This window comes from Periplaneta americana, chromosome 8 (assembly GCF_040183065.1).
Source record: "Periplaneta americana isolate PAMFEO1 chromosome 8, P.americana_PAMFEO1_priV1, whole genome shotgun sequence".
NCBI classification, from domain to species: Eukaryota; Metazoa; Arthropoda; class Insecta; order Blattodea; family Blattidae; genus Periplaneta; species Periplaneta americana.
In genome coordinates this window covers 23,982,334-24,001,166 of record NC_091124.1, presented here as the reverse complement: position 1 = coordinate 24,001,166, position 18,833 = coordinate 23,982,334, and the positions used below count along the sequence as shown (strand labels likewise).

The following is an 18,833-nucleotide window of genomic DNA, read 5'->3' as shown; positions in this document are numbered from 1 at the left end:
TTTTTTTCTATTTTTTTCTAATTATAGAATCAAACTGCACTTTATGCAAAAGTCTCATTTGTCAGAAAAGACGAGACACTAGTGCAGTTACACTCCAAACGGTGATTTTACTACCCAAGGTTGACTCCAAGCGAGCAGTTTATCATATTCCCTGCAGAATTCTGCATTAAGAAACATCTTAATCCCAGATTTCAAACTTTGGAGAAAGTACAGTTTGATTCTTGGCGACTCAATTGTTTTAGAATAGCGTAGTCAGTTTTTGTAGTTTTAAGTTACGCGACCTCAAGCATCTTGCTTTTTCGGGTGTGACCCAGTTACCCAGTTACAATTGTATTTATACAAGAATTTGTAATGTGTTTTTGAAAATGAGATTGGTAATCAATTTCGACTTTTGAAGAATATTCATATACGATTATTACAATAGTATTGTAGAATCTTTGTTAATGTATGTAATTTTTGCTTGCAATAATAAACTTAATGCAAAAAAGTGAAGAAAATATCCGATAAGCCATTTCAAACATTTCGCAAAAACGAGACTAATAGAATATTTTAGATATCTAAAATGTATTGATACAGGAGACTACTTTGAAAATCTCTTGTGACACAGGTAATATGCACTTTTATTTATTTTTAAGTTGTACATAAATATTTTCATAGCAGTACAGATTTTAGAAACTTAGGTTGCCATGCATAGACATTTCGCTAGCCCGCGCTACGAGTGTGCTAAACTAGCCCCGGCTATCGACTGATTACTTGTACAGGATTCATATCACATAATATCGCTAATACTGGTTTATGAATACGAAAAACGTTAGTTCACTGATCATCCACCGGAAGCCCGCGCTAAGACTGTCTATGAATACGGCCCTGAAGTTTTTATCGTAGAAACGGAAACCGATTTCGCAGTCTGTTCGAGGCTTATAAAAAATAATGCCGCTGTATTTGCTGTTTGAAGGAAGCAGCACACATGTAGGACCCTGCATTGCAGTTTAAGATCTGTCTTGAATGTGATTTTCTAGTACAATCTATTATTTTTCATGGTCACTTTTTTTTTTAAACTCTTTCTTTTTTACATCATAAGACTGGTAAACTAATTTAGCTCTATATTTACATTTTACACACATACTGCAATTTATTCAAATGTCAGATGTTACTTGTTTAATGGCAACGTACCCTACATAAAATATTTCGTTATTTAATAAGATAGTTGACTGAATATCTGTGGAATTTTAGCACAGGGATGTCAAGGTCAGAGCACGTGAAAGACACTACGTGCTCCCAAGCGCGTACGGGTTCCAATGAATCCATTCTGTAAGCAGTAGCGGTGAACAAGAAGGGGTGAGCAAAATGAACTCTATTGGCCTACCACTGCAATATGAATTAAACTGCTCTTACGTAATAGATAATATGTTACGCTCATACAAGAAAACAAGAAATAAAAGCATGTTTTGCAACATGTACCTCTCTAATAAATGCAATGAATTATAAAATAGTAGAATATGACAAATAATAAACATAGTTTCTCTTTAACTTCAGCAGTTTTACGTAATGAGGCCTATAATTACCCTAGGCCTAATTATTGTAATTAACTGTTACATAATCATGTACTACTTATATGAGCATCATCACACTTCTAGAAACAAATTTAAATTCCTGACTTCTCGCGTAATTCAGAAGTGTTTTTTTTTTTTTCTGATTTTTGCCGACACAAATCCAACGTGTGCTGGAGTAGGTCAATATCTTTAAATCGTCTATGGAACTCTTCCCAGAGATTTTTAAAACATTGCAGTATTTTACACTGTTGAACAGGAGGTCAATGACTGAAGGCGTTGAAATTATAAAAATTGTGCCGTGAGATCTATAACATCAACAATGAAATCTTCATCTGAAAGCTTTTAACATTATCTGTCGACACAGATTAATTGATTCTTTCCTTGCGATCTCAAATTCAAAACGTTCAGATGCTCTAATACATCCTTGAGAAAGTTACGTTCCTCGATCCATGTAGAGTCAACTACTTCTGGACTGTCTCTGTTTTTGTATTATGAATTCTGATAAATATTCACGTAATTCAAAATATCTGGACAGAACAATATCGTAATAGTAAGAAACATCGTTAAACTGAGAATTTATGTACAAAAATCTGGACAATTTATAGACACAACTCCTAACAGACATTTAACGAATTTACGCCATTAGCAACACACACTTTTGTTTTTACTGTATTTTATTCTGTAAACATAAATACAATGCTGTGAGGAAGAAGCTCTACAATATATCTTTACATACGTACATTTACTACTATTTAATGTCAATAAAAACAAAATAATTTGAATATCTTATCATTCTGTAGATGAACTAATAATTTCAGGAGTTCGACACTGCTTGTCTTTATAACTAAACTAGTGGCTTGTGCAGCAAATGCTGCTGCAAACCAAGTTCGTTAGACGTTCAAATAAAAATTTTTCAGATTTATTTTGAATGAAGAATACTTGTCTTTTTAATAGTTATTTGCTTCCATAATAATGAAACATACTCCCTCTGAGTGGATTTTTTTAGGCCAAATACTTTCTCTTGAACCTAGCCAACTTCAGTTTTTGAGTTTCAACGCGAAAACGCAAGTATCAATGTCAGGACGATAGCAGTAGCTATTTCAGGTTATTGTGGATTGTAGGCGAAACTTAAAAAAAATGTCAGGTTTGCTAGGCTTTCGAACAATAGCATTTTCGTATAGCTGATGCATGTAGAACTTGAAATGTAGAGCGTAAAATCATTTTATCCTACTAAGAGATCTTGCTGAAATGATCTGGAGACTACAAAATTTTCTAGGCCTCTTATTTTATCAGTAAGTAATACCTTTTGATCTTTCCTTAGGAACTGTAATTTTTACTGAAGACAATGACACATATCAATGTCTACCCTACACCGTCATTAAGTATATGAAAAAGACTCAACTCCACTGGGCTAATAAGTATAAACATATTTGATTTTTAATAACAATATTATTATCTTACTTAAGTTTTGTAGTTACATATAGCAGCCACTCAGTAAATTATAGAAATGAAGATCTAAATTAAGATATTCTCTACATTTACTTACATAACCTCAAAACGTTTCACTTTCATGTCATCAATATAGCATCAATATTATGTACAATTAATGAAAAACAGATGCATAATCAATATATTAACTATAATAATATTTAATTTCTAATGATAATAATGTCATCAAACCACCTCAAGTTTCGTAGATTTGAATATCCAATACACAGCTGTACTCAGAAAATTATTATACACTGCAGAATCAGTTTTTAATAACAAATTGAATTGAGCTCTAAATATGTCGGCAATCCTGCAGGTCATGGCCTTCGTGTAATAGCCTATTGTTTATTGTAGTGTGTGTTTTGTTCTGAAATTCAATCAAGTCGGCCGTGATTCGATAAAATTAGTTCTCAAAACTGACAACAGATGGATTTTGGAAAATAGGAAAATTATGTAGGAAAATTGACATTTCACTGAAAACTACTACTTTTCCGAAAAATTTTGGGTTCCAAGCTTCAAAATGAGGAGCCATTTATTAAAATCCGTTCAGCCGTTTTCCCGTAATTTCCATTACCAGTTCAAATTATATATATAGATAATTTCCACAAACCAACCTCATCTTTCACTTACATAAGAAGTTAAGAGTCTAGTCGGCCTGAAACTTACTGAACGATCTCTTCATCAATGTGTAATGTACAACCCTTGTGTTCACCAGTGACTTGTACCTGCGTGCCTTACGTTCTCTGATCTGCGCATACGGGCTATGAGCACATTTGCGCTCTCGTTGACATCACTGTTTTAGCAGTTATCTGTATTGTGAATCATAGTCAAATAGGTAAACTACTAAACATATTAGGAATCGCTACAGGTTGTACTGTAAGTTCACTCTAGTATTAAAACCGTGCCGATTCAAGCATGCATATTTACCTTGAGTTTTATGAGACTCATATTTGTAGACTATATGCTTTCATCTCTTGGCTTAAAATAATTATATGTCCAGTACAATAGGATATAAAATTATCCGCATATAACTAAAACCATAACACATCTCCGGGGGCGAAATAGGGATAATAAATTCGGAAATTAAAATAATCTATCCCTGGAATGGTTCTGTCCTGCATACTGTCTAATATGTTAATCATTTTCTCGTAATTAATATTTTTATAGTCACCTGCATATTTACAATACGAGATCTGTTTTCAATGTAATTTCCTCCTACAGTCCTTTATATAAAATAATTCCTTTTAAAACGTATTTCTTGATATATTTTGCATTATTATAACACTAAATAAATTTAACTGTGTATTTAAACATATGTTGAATTTTCCCTACTCCTACATTTACTTACATATAATATGTATTTTTTGTAGCACCGACGAGCTCTATGTAAAAGAATTTTCGTCATTTGACAAAGTACACGTAGTTCATGAAACTTTTGCACATTTTCAGCTGCGTTGCCTCAACAAGTATACTGTGAATCATGGTCAAATTGGTGAACTATCGGTATATTTAAGGGGATGCACTACTGAAAAATGACCGTTTTTGAAGAAATGTCACGTTTTTTTTTATTTTACTCTTCATATGCTAAATTCCAATGCTCCATTACCACAACCTGTGTTTCAGCTATAACATGCACTATAAAAAACATAGAAAACTCTTGTTTTAGATTCCAAAAAACTGTTTCCAAAATAAACATTTTATTTTCAAATTTTATTTTTTTTTAAGTTATTTCTTGACTTTGATCATTGAAATTTTCTTGACTAATTCATAATCATGATCATAATATGCTGTTAAAATTTCAATACATTATCTCTTAAAATGTAGAAATTAGAAAATTCAGTAGTGCATCCCCTTAAGATTCGCTACAAATTGTAAGTCCACTCTATGATTGAAAATTGTCCCAATTAAAGTTGTGTTCAAAAAATATAAAATACTATTTCCCCTTTCCACCGCACGAACTAAATACAGAATCTTAAAACATTAAGATCTCACATAAATAACTTGGAATCGTCCTTCTCCACTTGTATATTACATCGATTAGTTTTATTTACATAACGTTTTACAACTTGTGTTATTTTAGTTGGACATAATTATAATCTTCAATTGTGCACAGTAAAATTCTTGTAGTGATTTCCTTACGCCAATACACGCATGTACCAACCATGTAACATTGATCTAATGAAGGCTAAAAAATAAAATAAATGCAACACAACAGATGCTTTCAGTAAAGTCCCATACCTTTCCTTATTTTACTTCCAAGTTCTTCCATGTTCACTCGACTGAACATCTCAGCTACCATCAACTGCAAGAAAAACAATACCAAAGTTGAGTACTTTAGGAATTACACTATGTTTAACTATTTCTGTCTTTACACTCCCCGTATTTATTAACTACCCCAATTTGTGTAAACATAATATTGAATTGAAAACGTACTTCGGTTGCCTATTTAGTTAGTAGAAGTTTTAAGAAAAAATATCGGATATTCAATAATAGAGGCTATGACATATCTTAATGGGTAAAGTAAAAATACCAATTTCTCTTTTACTTGATGCAAATAGCATCCGTTATGTTCGGTATACAATATGTTTAAATGATGAAGATAGCATTCGTTATGTTCGTTATACACCGTGTTCACTTGATACAGACAGCACCCTTTATGTTCGTTATACACCGTGTTTACTTGATGCAAATAGCATCCGTTATGTTCGTTATACACCGTGTTTACTGGATACAGATAGCATCCGTTATGTTCGTTATACACCGTGTTTACTGGACACAGATAGCATCCGTTATGTTCGTTATACACCGTGTTTACTTGATGCAAATAGCATCCGTTATGTTCGTTATACACCGTGTTTACTGGATACAGATAGCATCCGTTATGTTCGTTATACACCGTGTTTACTTGATGCAAATAGCATCCGTTATGTTCGTTATACACCTTGTTTACTGGATACAGATCGCATCCGTTATGTTCGTTATACACCGTGTTTACTGGATACAGATAGCATCCGTTATGTTCGTTATACACCGTGTTTACTTGATACAGATAGCATCCGTTATGTTTGTTATGTTATGTTTTATTATTATTATTATTATTATTATTATTATTATTATTATTATTATTATTACTACTACTACTACTACTACTACTCCTCTTATTTTTTATCATTATTATTATTATTATTATTATTATTATTATCAAGAATTGTCTTATTTTTTTAAATTACTCTCATTTATTTTGACCTGTTGTTCACATTTTATTATGCTTTCTCCTTTCTTTCTGTATGTTATATATTATGTCTGATTTCTTCTTACTTGTTGTTTACATCTTATTGTTATTATCTTATTCAGGTTTGTGTGTAAAATTGTAGTGTACTTTGTAAATTTGAAGTGTTTTTCGTAATGTAATTTTACTCCTGGTTGAGTGTTAGAGAAGGCCGTATGGTCTTAACTCTACCAGGGTAAATAAATTATTATTATTATATTATTATTATTATTATTATTATTATTATTATTATTATTATTATTATTATTATATACCGTGTTTACTTGATACAGATAGCACCCGTTATGTTTGTTATATCCTCTCTCACACAACACAAAACGATGAAGCACAAATTTATTTATTTATTTATTTATTTTTTTTAGTGTACAGAAGTGAATGTGTAGATTAATTTTGTGATTGTTTAATTTAGGCTACATTATCTGTAAATTATTATTAAAATGAAATATATAACATACCATAATATTCCAGCCCTGAAGTCTGCGTGTCACGTGTTGGTAATGAAGCATTCAACTCTTTCTGTTACATCACTGTACACGAATGTCTGTGCTTACGAATCACGCTCTTCTACCCGAACAGAAAAGATTCACTGAACAGCTGTTTTACATGCAAAGTGAGCAGTCAGTTCCTCGGTTCTGTGGCCGGCATAGAGAGATCGTACCGTCACGCGCGGGGACAGAAAAGAAACTGTGAGTGAGAGGGAATACAGTGTTGCCAACTCGATTCTTAAAAATCCGCTATGAAGCCGTGCAGAAACCGCTAAATTGCTATATTGTCAATGTAAAATTATATTATTTTGCCACTGTGAGTGCTAAAAAAATCCGCTAAATCCCTATAACAGCAACACAAATTTCATAAATTTTACCCGCTAAACTAACGCCTAAAAACGCTAGATCTAGCGGGAAATCCGCTGATTTGGCAACACTGGAGGGAAATTGCTACTTCCACAGAGCACTCAATTTCCCTCTCACTCAGCGCTTCTCCCCTGTTCCCGCGCATGATGGTATAAACCACAGTCCAGTATATACAGTCACGAAGCTCAATACGTAGTAAATATGCATCCATAGATAGTTGCTAACCACTAGGATCGCTAATATCGCCTCATTACAGAAAATGAGAAATTGTAACGGCACAGTCTATTGTTCCTAGCACCCTCACAACTGAAGCTTCGTAACTATACACTAGACTGTGGTATAATCCCTGTACGCCAACCACAGAATCCAGCAACTTACAGTGGCTTACGACCCATCCAACTGAAGTATATTCCTTGATAATGGCTTCATTATCATATTACATTAATTTATTTGTTTTCTCTTATGTTTTGTGACGACTGGCTAGATTTGAAATTACTTTTTTTAAGCACATCATAATTTCGATCATTTAAAATCTACTGTAATTAGTAACGTTATCATATTAACACAAATTGTGACTATATTTCTCTAATGTCGGCAGGATTGCCAGATTCTTCATCAGAAATCAGGACACGTGATGATATTGCGTTCCTACATTAACGTGACTACACATTTGAATTAATTCAACTTGCAATACAACCGACTATATACGTTTTATGTATTTCTATTAATTAATTATTTCTCAATACACAACTCAATTTCAGAACATACACACACTTTGACTCCACATTACACTACACAAACACACCCCCACAGGACACAAAACAAAAGGCGCCAAGACCACAACAACCAGTTCTGAAGAAGGCCAATATCAGATCGAAACATGTTAACCAGGTACGATAGCATTTAACACGAGAAAAACATATAATACATATTTCGAAGTCAATAATGTTATTACGCAGTTTTTTCTACTTCCGGTTTAAGCAAAATTAACTCCAACTCTCTTATTTTAAATGGGATACCCAATATGTTTTATATTTTCGTATATTGTTCATTAAGACCTTTTCAAAAAGTACCCACAATAGACATGTCTGTATAAATTTATTGTTGCTATATCAAGAAAACAGAAAAGTGTAGGTCTGACGAATATTGTGAGTAAAACGCTTCTTTTACTGTGATTTGACTGTCCTTTGTTTACATCCATGGAATACAAGCAAACTGTTTATTTTATCTATGTGATTTGAATGTCGTTTGTTTATATCCACGAAATCTTGTTTATTTATACAGAAAGGGATTGAATCTGACATGTAGTGCGTTAAAGAATTATATCTGATGTTGAACGAAAGGGAAAGAATTCTAATTTTAATTATGGTTGGCTATGGAGATAGGCAACGATCTCACCGAGAGACAGCGAATTTATTTAATAATATCCTTCCGGATCGCAATGAAATTCCACATGCAACAGTGAGAAGGATCTTAAGGAAATTTACTGAAATTGTAAGCGTAAATGACAGCTCGTCAACCATATTTAAAATTACAATTATTTCCCTTTCGCTCAACATCAGGTAGAATTATTTAACGCACTATTTAATCTCTTAAATAAGATGTTTCTGTATCAATAAACATGATTCCATGGATATAAACAAAGGGCAGCCAAATCAGAGTAAACAAAAGAAACGTTTTACTAGTATTATTCGTTAGACAGCACTTTTTTGTTTCTTGATTTAGCAACAATAAATTTGTATAGAGGTGTCTAGTGTGGGTACTTTTTGAAAAGCTCTTAATGAACATTATTCGAAAACATAAAAATATATGTACTTTATTTATTGAAATCAAACACCTAGAAGCTCCGAACCTACCCGGGACTTCCTACGGAAAAACATATTGAATATTCCATGTAAAATAAAGAAGTTCGAGCTACTTCCGATTAAACTACAGTGTTTTCGTTTTTACTTCAATACAACCCGATAGAAGGCACTAGGCATAGTTGACGTCGTTGGACATTGGTTGAAAGGGTAATGAAAAAATTGATAAGGAATTTTAAAAATAATGTTATAGAAATGTTTTAATTTCGCTCTAGAATATGATATTAGGAAAGTTCAGGATAACACAGAGGGTTTGGAATTGAAGAGGTTACATCAGCTTCTTGCCTATGCTGATGACGTGAATATGTTAGGAGAAAATCGACAAACGATTAGGCAAAACGCGGAAATTCTACTTGAAGGAAGTAAAGAGATAGGGTTGGAAGTAAATCCCGAAAAGACTAAGTATATGATTATGTCTCGTGACGAGAATATTGTACGAAATGGAACTACAAAAATTGGAGATTTATCCTTCGAAGAGGTGGAGAAATTCAAACATCTTGGAGCAACAGTAGCAAATATAAATGACACTCAGGAGGAAATTAAATTCAGAATAAATATGGGAAATGCCTGTTATTATTCGGTTGAGAAGCTTTTGTCATCTAGTCTGCTGTCAAAAAATCTGAAAGTTAGAATTTATAAAACAGTTATATTACCGGTTCTTCTTTATGGTTGTGAAACTTGGACTCTCACTTTGAGAGAGGAACAGAGATTAAGAGTGTTTGAGAATAAGGTTCTTAGGAAAATATTTGGGGCTAAGAGGGATGAGGTTACAGGAGAATGGAGAAAGTTACACATCGTAGAGCTGCACACATTGTATTCTTCACCTGACATAATTAGGAACATTAAATCGAGACGTTTGAGATGGGCAGGGCATGTAGCACGTATGGGCGAATCCAGAAATGCATACAGAGTGTTAGTTGGGAGGTCGGAGGGAAAAAGACCTTTGGGGAGGCCGAGACGTAGATGGGAAGATAATATTAAAATGGATTTCAAGGAGGTGGAATATGATGGTAGAGACTGGATTAATCTTGCTCAGGATAGGGACCAATGGCGGGCTTATGTGAGGGCGGCAATGAACCTCTGGGTTCTTTAAAAACCAGTAAGTAAGTAAGTAAGTAAGTAAATAATAGAAATGAGCAAGAAACTGTACTTTTTTCAATTTGTTTAAAATTCCGGGATAAATATAATTACGCCTGGCAACCCTGAATGTCCTGCACAGAAATATTTCACGTTAATATCTCAACCAGGTAATCATCCTAAACGCGTAGAGTGCGTATTAAATTATTCAATTTGTGACGTATGATTCTCAAATAATAGTTTAAAATTAACATAAACCGTAATATTCACAACAAGAGAAAGAGACTGAATTGTCAACTTCATTATAGGAATTTTTCCTCACTTGTTTATTAGAAACCGAACGAGATGGCTCAGTGGTAACGCACTGGACTTGCATTCAGGACGTCCTGAGTTCAAGAGGCACATGATGCAAGTTATATACACAGACATCACTTTATTTTTACTAACATTTTTAATATTAACCTGGCTATACCTTCAGAGAACCGGAAACACAGTTTGCTACCCCCTTCCACGACTGGAGTTCGATGATACTGGCGTAAAATACAAACAAATCACTCTACTATGTATAGGAGGGAAGAAAAGTAGTTCATCCATTTACGTAAACTAGGAAATATCGCGATTTGAGTTCGATAATGTTCCTTAGGTTTTTGTTTAATCAAAATACAGTACTGTATTAAGAATAAGTGTTTTTACTGACGAACTGAGTTATCCATGTGGACGTATTCATTATGCAGTGTATATTATACTGTCTACAGCACATTAACGTACAATATAGAGAATGAAGTTAAATTGAAAAATAATCATAATATCAATATTTAAACACATTTTTTAAAATGGTGGCCTTTCATTTCGATACAGGCTTCAGTTCTTTTGTGCATATTATCGCACTATAGATTATTGCATCTAATTCCAATTGCCAGTTTCGTCCTTCATACTTAGTAACTCATGTTGAAATAATTCTGTACCTACGCTATAAAAGAGTACCTTACGCACTGTAAATTCAATCTTCACTTCTGCCCGACCGGCACAGATAAAATTACTCAGACATGCTATCTACTGTCCGTCCAAGTGGTTATGCCGCAGAATCGTAGAAAGAGGGGAAATCACGTTACAGTTAATTATTTAACGAGGCCCTTCTATTTAAGTTATTTTAAACAGTTGCATTATGTCCAATTCCTAACATAAATTATTTTGTAGTTAGATATATTAACTCATAAAATTTAATGTAATATACTCACATCATCCTTGAATATGTGCATTGCAGTAAAGAGTTACGAACATTTTGAGCGACTCCGATGGTCACTCAAACAGTTTTTATATTGGGAAAATGTACGTTCAACATCACACGATGTAATAAACGCATATTTGAAGAACGGGAAGTCACTACTTTTTAGTACACCAACTTCAAACGTCTTGTCGTGACCTGATAGTACATCATTTATAATACGAAGTTGTGAATAGGCAGAATTTTTAGCAATAATGTTTCTCAACTCACTTACATTTAACTTTTTCTGAAATTAGTGAATTGTTATTTTGGATAACAGTTTGTGATACTTTATCCACTATATTAAGGGCATCTGACAGTTCTAGTTTAGACGATTCTAATAGGGTGATGTTTTGGACACGATTTTGAAATTAGAAGCAATGAACAGAATATCTTCCAATAGCTGTTCAGAAGGCAATGATTTTACAGCTGCAACAGCGGAACTGTCTGTGCTATCCAATGCATCAATTACCTCCATTATTTTGCCGTAATGTTCTGCATAATAATTAACAGCATCCAACCACGTTTTTCAACGGGTCAAGACTGGCTGCGGGAGTAAGGGTATTCCAGAGGCAATTGTTTGGAACAGCAACACTCTCATTGTAGTATGTTTGATTGAATTCTTGTCTGCACTGAACATATGTTAAGCTTTGACTATTCCGACCATAGTAATGCAAAAACAAGTGCTTACATAGGTACACATTAGCTGCAGCTGCTCTATCTATTTGAACCGGTCACATCTCTTAACATGAACTGCTTATACTACGAGACCGGGCGGCCGTTCACCTCCTCTATACTACCGAACATCGGCAACCTGATTGCATGCTGCGTGTGGCAATTCAACGAAGTCTACAGTAATTATTAGTATTGGTTATTGTTATTATTGCTTAATCCCAGTATTGTTATTTCATTTGTATTGTATTCATCTTTTTTATATTTGATGTCAAATATTATTTTATATCTCTTATAATTTAGTATATTTTGTCTATTGCAATAAACTGTTGCTCATGACATTAATAAACGATTGATTGATTGAGTGATTGATTGAATTGAATGGTTGATTTCCGGTCCTGGTCAATCCGTGGTTTTCATCGAGTGAATACAACTAATGTCCAGTTAAGTAAGGGCAATGCCGTATTGGATCCCACATACCACGAAATAATAACAGCAACATTTATTATTCCTTACAGTGAACTATAGACAGTCGCGTATGACCTAGGACTTAAAGCAACTGTAAGTAAACACAGTTAAAATGTATTAGAGCTGGGCCGGGCATGAATGCGGCTCCATTTAGTCTGCCAGAGCTGCTCTGGCTCTGCAAGGCACTTCAATTCCAAGCCAGAGCAGAACGCTCACGCAGTGGCGGACTCGCATTACAGCTACCTTCCCTGCATTAATGTAACAAGACCCACGGTTGTTCTAGTCATTCAGTCTGTCAGTACATAATAGGCTAGTTTATAAGGATATTACATCAATCCATTGTACAGTACAGAATTTATAACACTCTTATTAATTTAATAAAATAAACTTCGCTCTATGCACACACACAAATCATTAGGCTTATTTACATAACCCATACGCACATACTGCAATCTCCTCTACGAGAAGGCGTATGGCTTCCACTTCCCTTACTTGCAGTGGACAGAGTTCATCTATCAATATAATTAAACATCGCTTGATGAAATTATATTCGTTGAATGTTTTCAATTCCTTTGCAATTTCGTGGCAAATTTTGTAGCTAATTCTCATAGCCGATTCACTAAGTGCATTATTGTCATTCTGTTAATATATAATATAACATAATATAATATAATATAATATAATATAATATAATATAATATAATATAATATTATATATATATATATATGATATGACCATAAATTAATGCAACTTAAAGAAAATGTTTCTCAGGTACATTATATTAGAGTATTTATTCGATATTTACATTGCATTATAAGTTATTATAGTACATTTAGTAATATATAATTTTAAATTATACAAATATTATGATATACTATACTATGATATATTATAATACTTGTATAATTTAAAACTATATATTATTAAATGTATAATAACCTATAATGCAATGTAAATATCAAATGGATACTCTAATATAATGTACCTGAGAAACATTTTCTTTCAGTTGTATTAATTTATGGCGTTCATTACCAACATATTTGTCATATTCAGTAGCATGTTGTAAAGAATAATGTCGTTGGATATTGAACCTCTTAATCAGTTGGGGTGTTTTATGACAAATTAAACACTTTGCCAATGCACTGCTCTCTACGAAAAAAAAAAAAAAAAACTCGTCCTCCCATGATACATTAAACGCATTGGAAATAGTGGGACGGTTTAGTGTATGAGCGGAAGCTCCGTCTTCAAAATTCATCATACTGCAGAGTCACCACTGCACCGACACTGAATGACGTACAGTATGCATACGTCAGAGCGCTCGCAAGACGCGCTCTTTAAAGTACACAGCGCTCATTTCTCAGAATCACGTAATGTGCCCAGCCCTGTATTAGAGTCTTAAGAAAAGGAAGGAAATTCTAAACTGTGAAATTTCTAATACATAATCCAAAAACGAAGAATAGTCTGGGTGATTCAGGTTACTGACGATTCTCTTCGCACACAATTTTCTTGGAATTATTGTAATCTGACAAAGCGCAATATTTGTACTATAGCAAATTGATACGCACTGATACAAAAAGTTCTACTTTTCATAATTATCTTTGTTACTAAGTTTAAAATTTTCGTATTTACCTTTATTTTTCCGGAAGATAATTGTACCACCTCTTGCTTTACATTCTCGACTAACTCGTTTTTCTGATCAGCAGACAGGGACTTCCAGAACGTGGTAGCTTGGTAGTAGTTGTCATCCTGTGTAGTGTTGTACCTGCAACATTCAGTATTCCTTTGAATTTCATATTCCCAAGAAACTAGTTCTATTAATTAAAATGTGTCTCAGTGAAAATTATAGCAGGGTCCGTATAGGTCAATTTCTGCCCGACGCTTTTCCAGTTCACTGAGGACTAAAGCTTTTTAACTTTGCTCTACAATATGTCATTAGGAAAGTCCAGGATAACAGACAGGTTACGGGTTACATCAGGTGCATTTCTATGCGGATGACGTGAATATGTTAGGAGAAAATCCACAAACTATTAGGGAAAAAACGGGAATTTTACTTGAAGCAAGCGAAAAAATAGATTTGGAAGTAAACCCCGTAAAAACGAAGTATATGACTATGCAAATCAAGATTTTCAGGTATAACTCCCTGTAAAGTTGATTGTCTATGACTATGTCTCGTGACCAGAACATTGCACGAAATGGAAATATAAAAATGGGAAATTTATCCTTTGAAAAAAAAAATGGAGAAATTTAAGTACCTTGAAGCAACAGTAGCAAATAGGAATGACACTCGGGAGGAAATTAAACGCAGAATAAGCCTGTTATTATTCGGTTGAAGAGCTTTATCATTCAGTTTGCTCTAGAAAATCTGGAAGTTACAATTTATAAACAATTATATTACCGGTTGTTCTGTACGGTTGTCAAATTTGGACTGTCACTTTGAGAGAGGAACATAGGTTAAGAGTTTTCGAGAATAAATGCTTAGGAACATATTTGGGACTAAGAGGGATGAAGTTACAGGAGAATGGAGAAAGTTACACAACGCAGAACTGCACTCATTGTATTCTTCACTTGACATAATTAGGAACATTAAATCCAGACGTTTGAGATGGGCAGGGCATGTAGCACGTATGGGCGAATCCAGAAATGCATATAGTGTGTTAGCTGGAGAAAAGACCTTTGGGGAGGCTAAGAAGTACATGGGAGGATGATATTAAAATAGATTTGAAGGAGGTGGAATATAATGGTAGGGACTGGATTAATCTTGCACAGGATAGGGACTGATGGCGAGTTTATGTTAGAGCGGCAATGAACTTCCAGGTTCCTTAAAAATCATTTGTAAGTAAGTAAGTGGACTTCTCACTTAAAATTTAGTTATAAAGTGTAAGTCTAAAAGAACGAACAAATTTACGTGCTTATTATGAATAAAATATTAAAGATAAGGGATCGTACAAGGCATCAAAAAACAGCACAACTCTCGAAGTTTTACTTACACCACAAAGATTCACAAACATTAAATATGGGAACCGTATTTCACGCGGCATTAATCCAGGAACAAATCGAGTTCTTTTCATACACGAAACAGCATGTCCGCGTCTATGGTTTCGATAGCAGTGGCAACACGCTGTTGTAACTCTGGCAGATCTTGTGTCAAGGACGGCACATACACAGCGTCCTTCACATACCCCCACAGAAAAAAATCTCAGGGAGTAAAGTCAGGTGATCTGAGTGGCCAATTGCGACATTCCAGGTCATTGGTAGTAGGACGGTTAAGCCAGCAGTGAGGCAGGTGCTGTTTCAGGTAACGCAGGACTACATTGTGATAATGGAGTGGTGTCCTGTCTGTTTGGAACAGGTAATCGTCGGAGTCCCCATCTAGCTGCGGGATTACCTATTGCTGCAGTTATGGTGCCTTCATCGAAGAAGAGTGGGCCATAGGCTTTCCTTCGTGATACATCACGTTATGACGACGATTTACCTTCCCATCGACAAATCAGGCGGCCTACAAATCTTTATCCACACAGAACGCCTTCTCCCGATCACTCGCCATTGTTACGTTGATACTTCTAATGGAGCGCGGCAGCATAGCACATCGCGCGCGCTAACGACTGACAGTTGTGCTGTTTATTGATGCCTTTTATGTTCTTCTACTTTTAATAGTTTACTAATAAGAAATACGTAATATTTTTTTCATTCTTTTTGACTTGCCCTGTATATTTAATGTATTATTATTTCCATACTGTTCTCCATTTGCAATCAATTTCTTACTGGTGGTTCATGAAACCGATGTGATAGAAGAACAATCCAATGTTGTGTTACTCGAGAACGCAATTACATAAGTTTGATGTTCTTTCACATTAATTCATAACTGCTGCTTCCCGGTACGACGCAGAAATTTCTTTTATGTGGTTCGTATTTACATTTCCGTCAGCTTGTATAGCCTACTTGCTGTGGATAGCAGCAGCAGCAATAGTAGTAGTAGTACTGGGTAGTAGCAGTACTGGAGGGTAGTAGTAGTAGTAGTAGTAGTAGTACTGGATAGTAATAGTAGTAGTACAGGGTAGTAGCAGTACTGGGTGGTAGTAGTAGTAGTACTAGTACTAGTAGTACAGGGTAGGTAGTAGTACTAGTACAGGATAGTAGTAGTAGTACTGGGTAGTAGCAGTACTGGAGGGTAGTAGTAGTAGTAGTAGTAGTACTGGATAGTAATAGTAGTAGTAGTACAGGGTAGTAGCAGTACTGGGTGGTAGTAGTAGTAGTACTAGTACTAGTAGTACAGGGTAGGTAGTAGTACTAGTACAGGATAGTAGTAGTAGTACTGGGTAGTAGCAGTACTGGAGGGTAGTAGTAGTAGTAGTAGTAGTAGTACTGGATAGTAATAGTAGTAGTACAGGGTAGTAGCAGTACTGGGTGGTAGTAGTAGTAGTACTAGTACTAGTAGTACAGGGTAGGTAGTAGTACTAGTACAGGATAGTAGTAGTAGTACTGGGTAGTAGCAGTACTGGAGGGTGGTAGTAGTAGTAGTAGTAGTAGTAGTACTGGATAGTAATAGTAGTAGTAGTACAGGGTAGTAGCAGTACTGGGTGGTAGTAGTAGTAGTACTAGTACTAGTAGTACAGGGTAGTAGTAGTACTAGTACAGGATAGTAGTAGTAGTACTGGGTAGTAGCAGTACTGGAGGGTAGTAGTAGTACTGGATAGTAGTAGCAGTAGTAGTAGTACTGGATAGTAATAGTAGTAGTAGTACAGGGTAGTAGCAGTACTGGGTGGTAGTAGTAGTAGTACTAGTACTAGTAGTAGTAGTACTGGGTAGTAGTACTAGTAGTACTAGTACAGGGTAGTAGTAGTACTGGATAATAGTAGTAGTAGTAGTAGTAGTAATACTGGGTAGTAATAGTAGTAGTAGTACTATGTAGTAGTACTGGGTAGTAATAGTAGTAGTACTGGGTAGTAGTGGTAGTAGTAGTAGTAGTACTGGGTAGTAGTAGTAGTACTGGGTAGTAGTAGTAGTAGCAGTACTAGTAGAGGGTAGTAGTGGTACTGGGTAGTAGTACTAGTAGTAGTGATACAAGTAGTAGTAGTACAGGGTAATAGTAGTACTGGGTAGTAGTACTAGTAGTAGTAGTACAGGGAAATAGTAGTACTGGATAGTAGTACTAGTAGTAGTAGTACTAGTAGAGGGTAGTAGTACTAGTAGTAGTAGTACTGGGCAGTAGTACTAGTAGTAGTGGTACAAGTAGTAGTAGTACAGGTTAGTAGTAGTACTGGGTAGTAGTACTAGTAATAGTGGTACAAGTAGTAGTAGTACAGGGTAGTAGTAGTACTGGGTAGTAGTACTAGTAGTAGTACAGGGTAGTAGTAGTACTGGGCAGTAGTACTAGTAGTAGTGGTACAAGTAGTAGTAGTACAGGGTAGTAGTACTGGTAGAGGGTAGTAGTACTGGGTAGTAGTACTAGTAGTAGTAGTAGTAGTAGTACAGGGTAGTAGTAGTACTGGGTGGTAGTACTAGTAGTAGTGGTACAAGTAGCAGTAGTACAGGGTAGTAGTAGTACTAGTACAGGATAGTAGTAGTAGTACTGGGTAGTAATAGTAGTAGTAGTACTAGTACAGGGTAGTAGTACTAGTAGTAGTACTGGGCAGTAGTACTAGTAGTAGTGGTACAAGTAGTAGTAGTACAGGGTAGTAATACTGGATAGTAATAGTAGTAGTAGTACTAGTACAGGGTAGTAGTAGTACTGGGTAGTAATAGTAGTAGTAGTACTAGTACAGGGTAGCAGTACTGGATAGTAATAGTAGTAGTACTGGGTAGTAGTGGTAGTAATAGTATTAGTAGTAGTACTGAGTAGTAGTAGTAGTACTGGGTAGTAGTACTAGTACAGGGTAGTAGTAGTAGTAGAACTGGGTAGTAGTAGTACTAGTACAGGGTAGTAGTAGTACTGGGTAGTAATAGTAGTAGTAGTACTAGTACAGGGTAGCAGTACTGGATAGTAATAGTAGTAGTACTGGGTAGTAGTGGTAGTTATAGTATTAGTAGTAGTACTGAGTAGTAGTAGTAGTACTGGGTAGTAGTACTAGTACAGGGTAGTAGTAGTAGTAGAACTGGGTAGTAGTAGTGGTAGTAGTACTGGGTAGTAGTTGTAGTAATAGTATTAGTAGTAGTACTGAGTAGTAGTACTCGGTGGTAGTAGTAGTAATGAGTAGTAGTAGTAATAGTAGTACTAGTACTGGGTACTAGTGGTAGTAATAGTATTAGTAGTATTACTGGGTATTAGTAGTAGTAGTATTGGGTATTAGTAGTACTGGATAGTAGTAGTA

At 35.0% G+C, this 18,833-nt stretch overlaps 1 protein-coding gene across 1 annotated transcript in view; it reads right to left on the bottom strand.

Annotated features, from left to right (window-relative positions):
* Window positions 1-5,062: 5,062 nt before the first annotated feature.
* Window positions 5,063-18,833, bottom strand: part of LOC138704583 (uncharacterized) — a 321,702-nt gene continuing 307,931 nt past the window's right edge. Inside the window, exons 16-17 of the mRNA XM_069832631.1 lie at window positions 14,155-14,287; window positions 5,063-5,343 (exon numbers count right to left, since the gene is read on the bottom strand). Coding sequence (XP_069688732.1) covers window positions 5,263-5,343; window positions 14,155-14,287 — 214 coding nt within the window. The 3' untranslated portion in view covers window positions 5,063-5,262. The remainder of the gene's footprint in view (window positions 5,344-14,154; window positions 14,288-18,833) is intronic.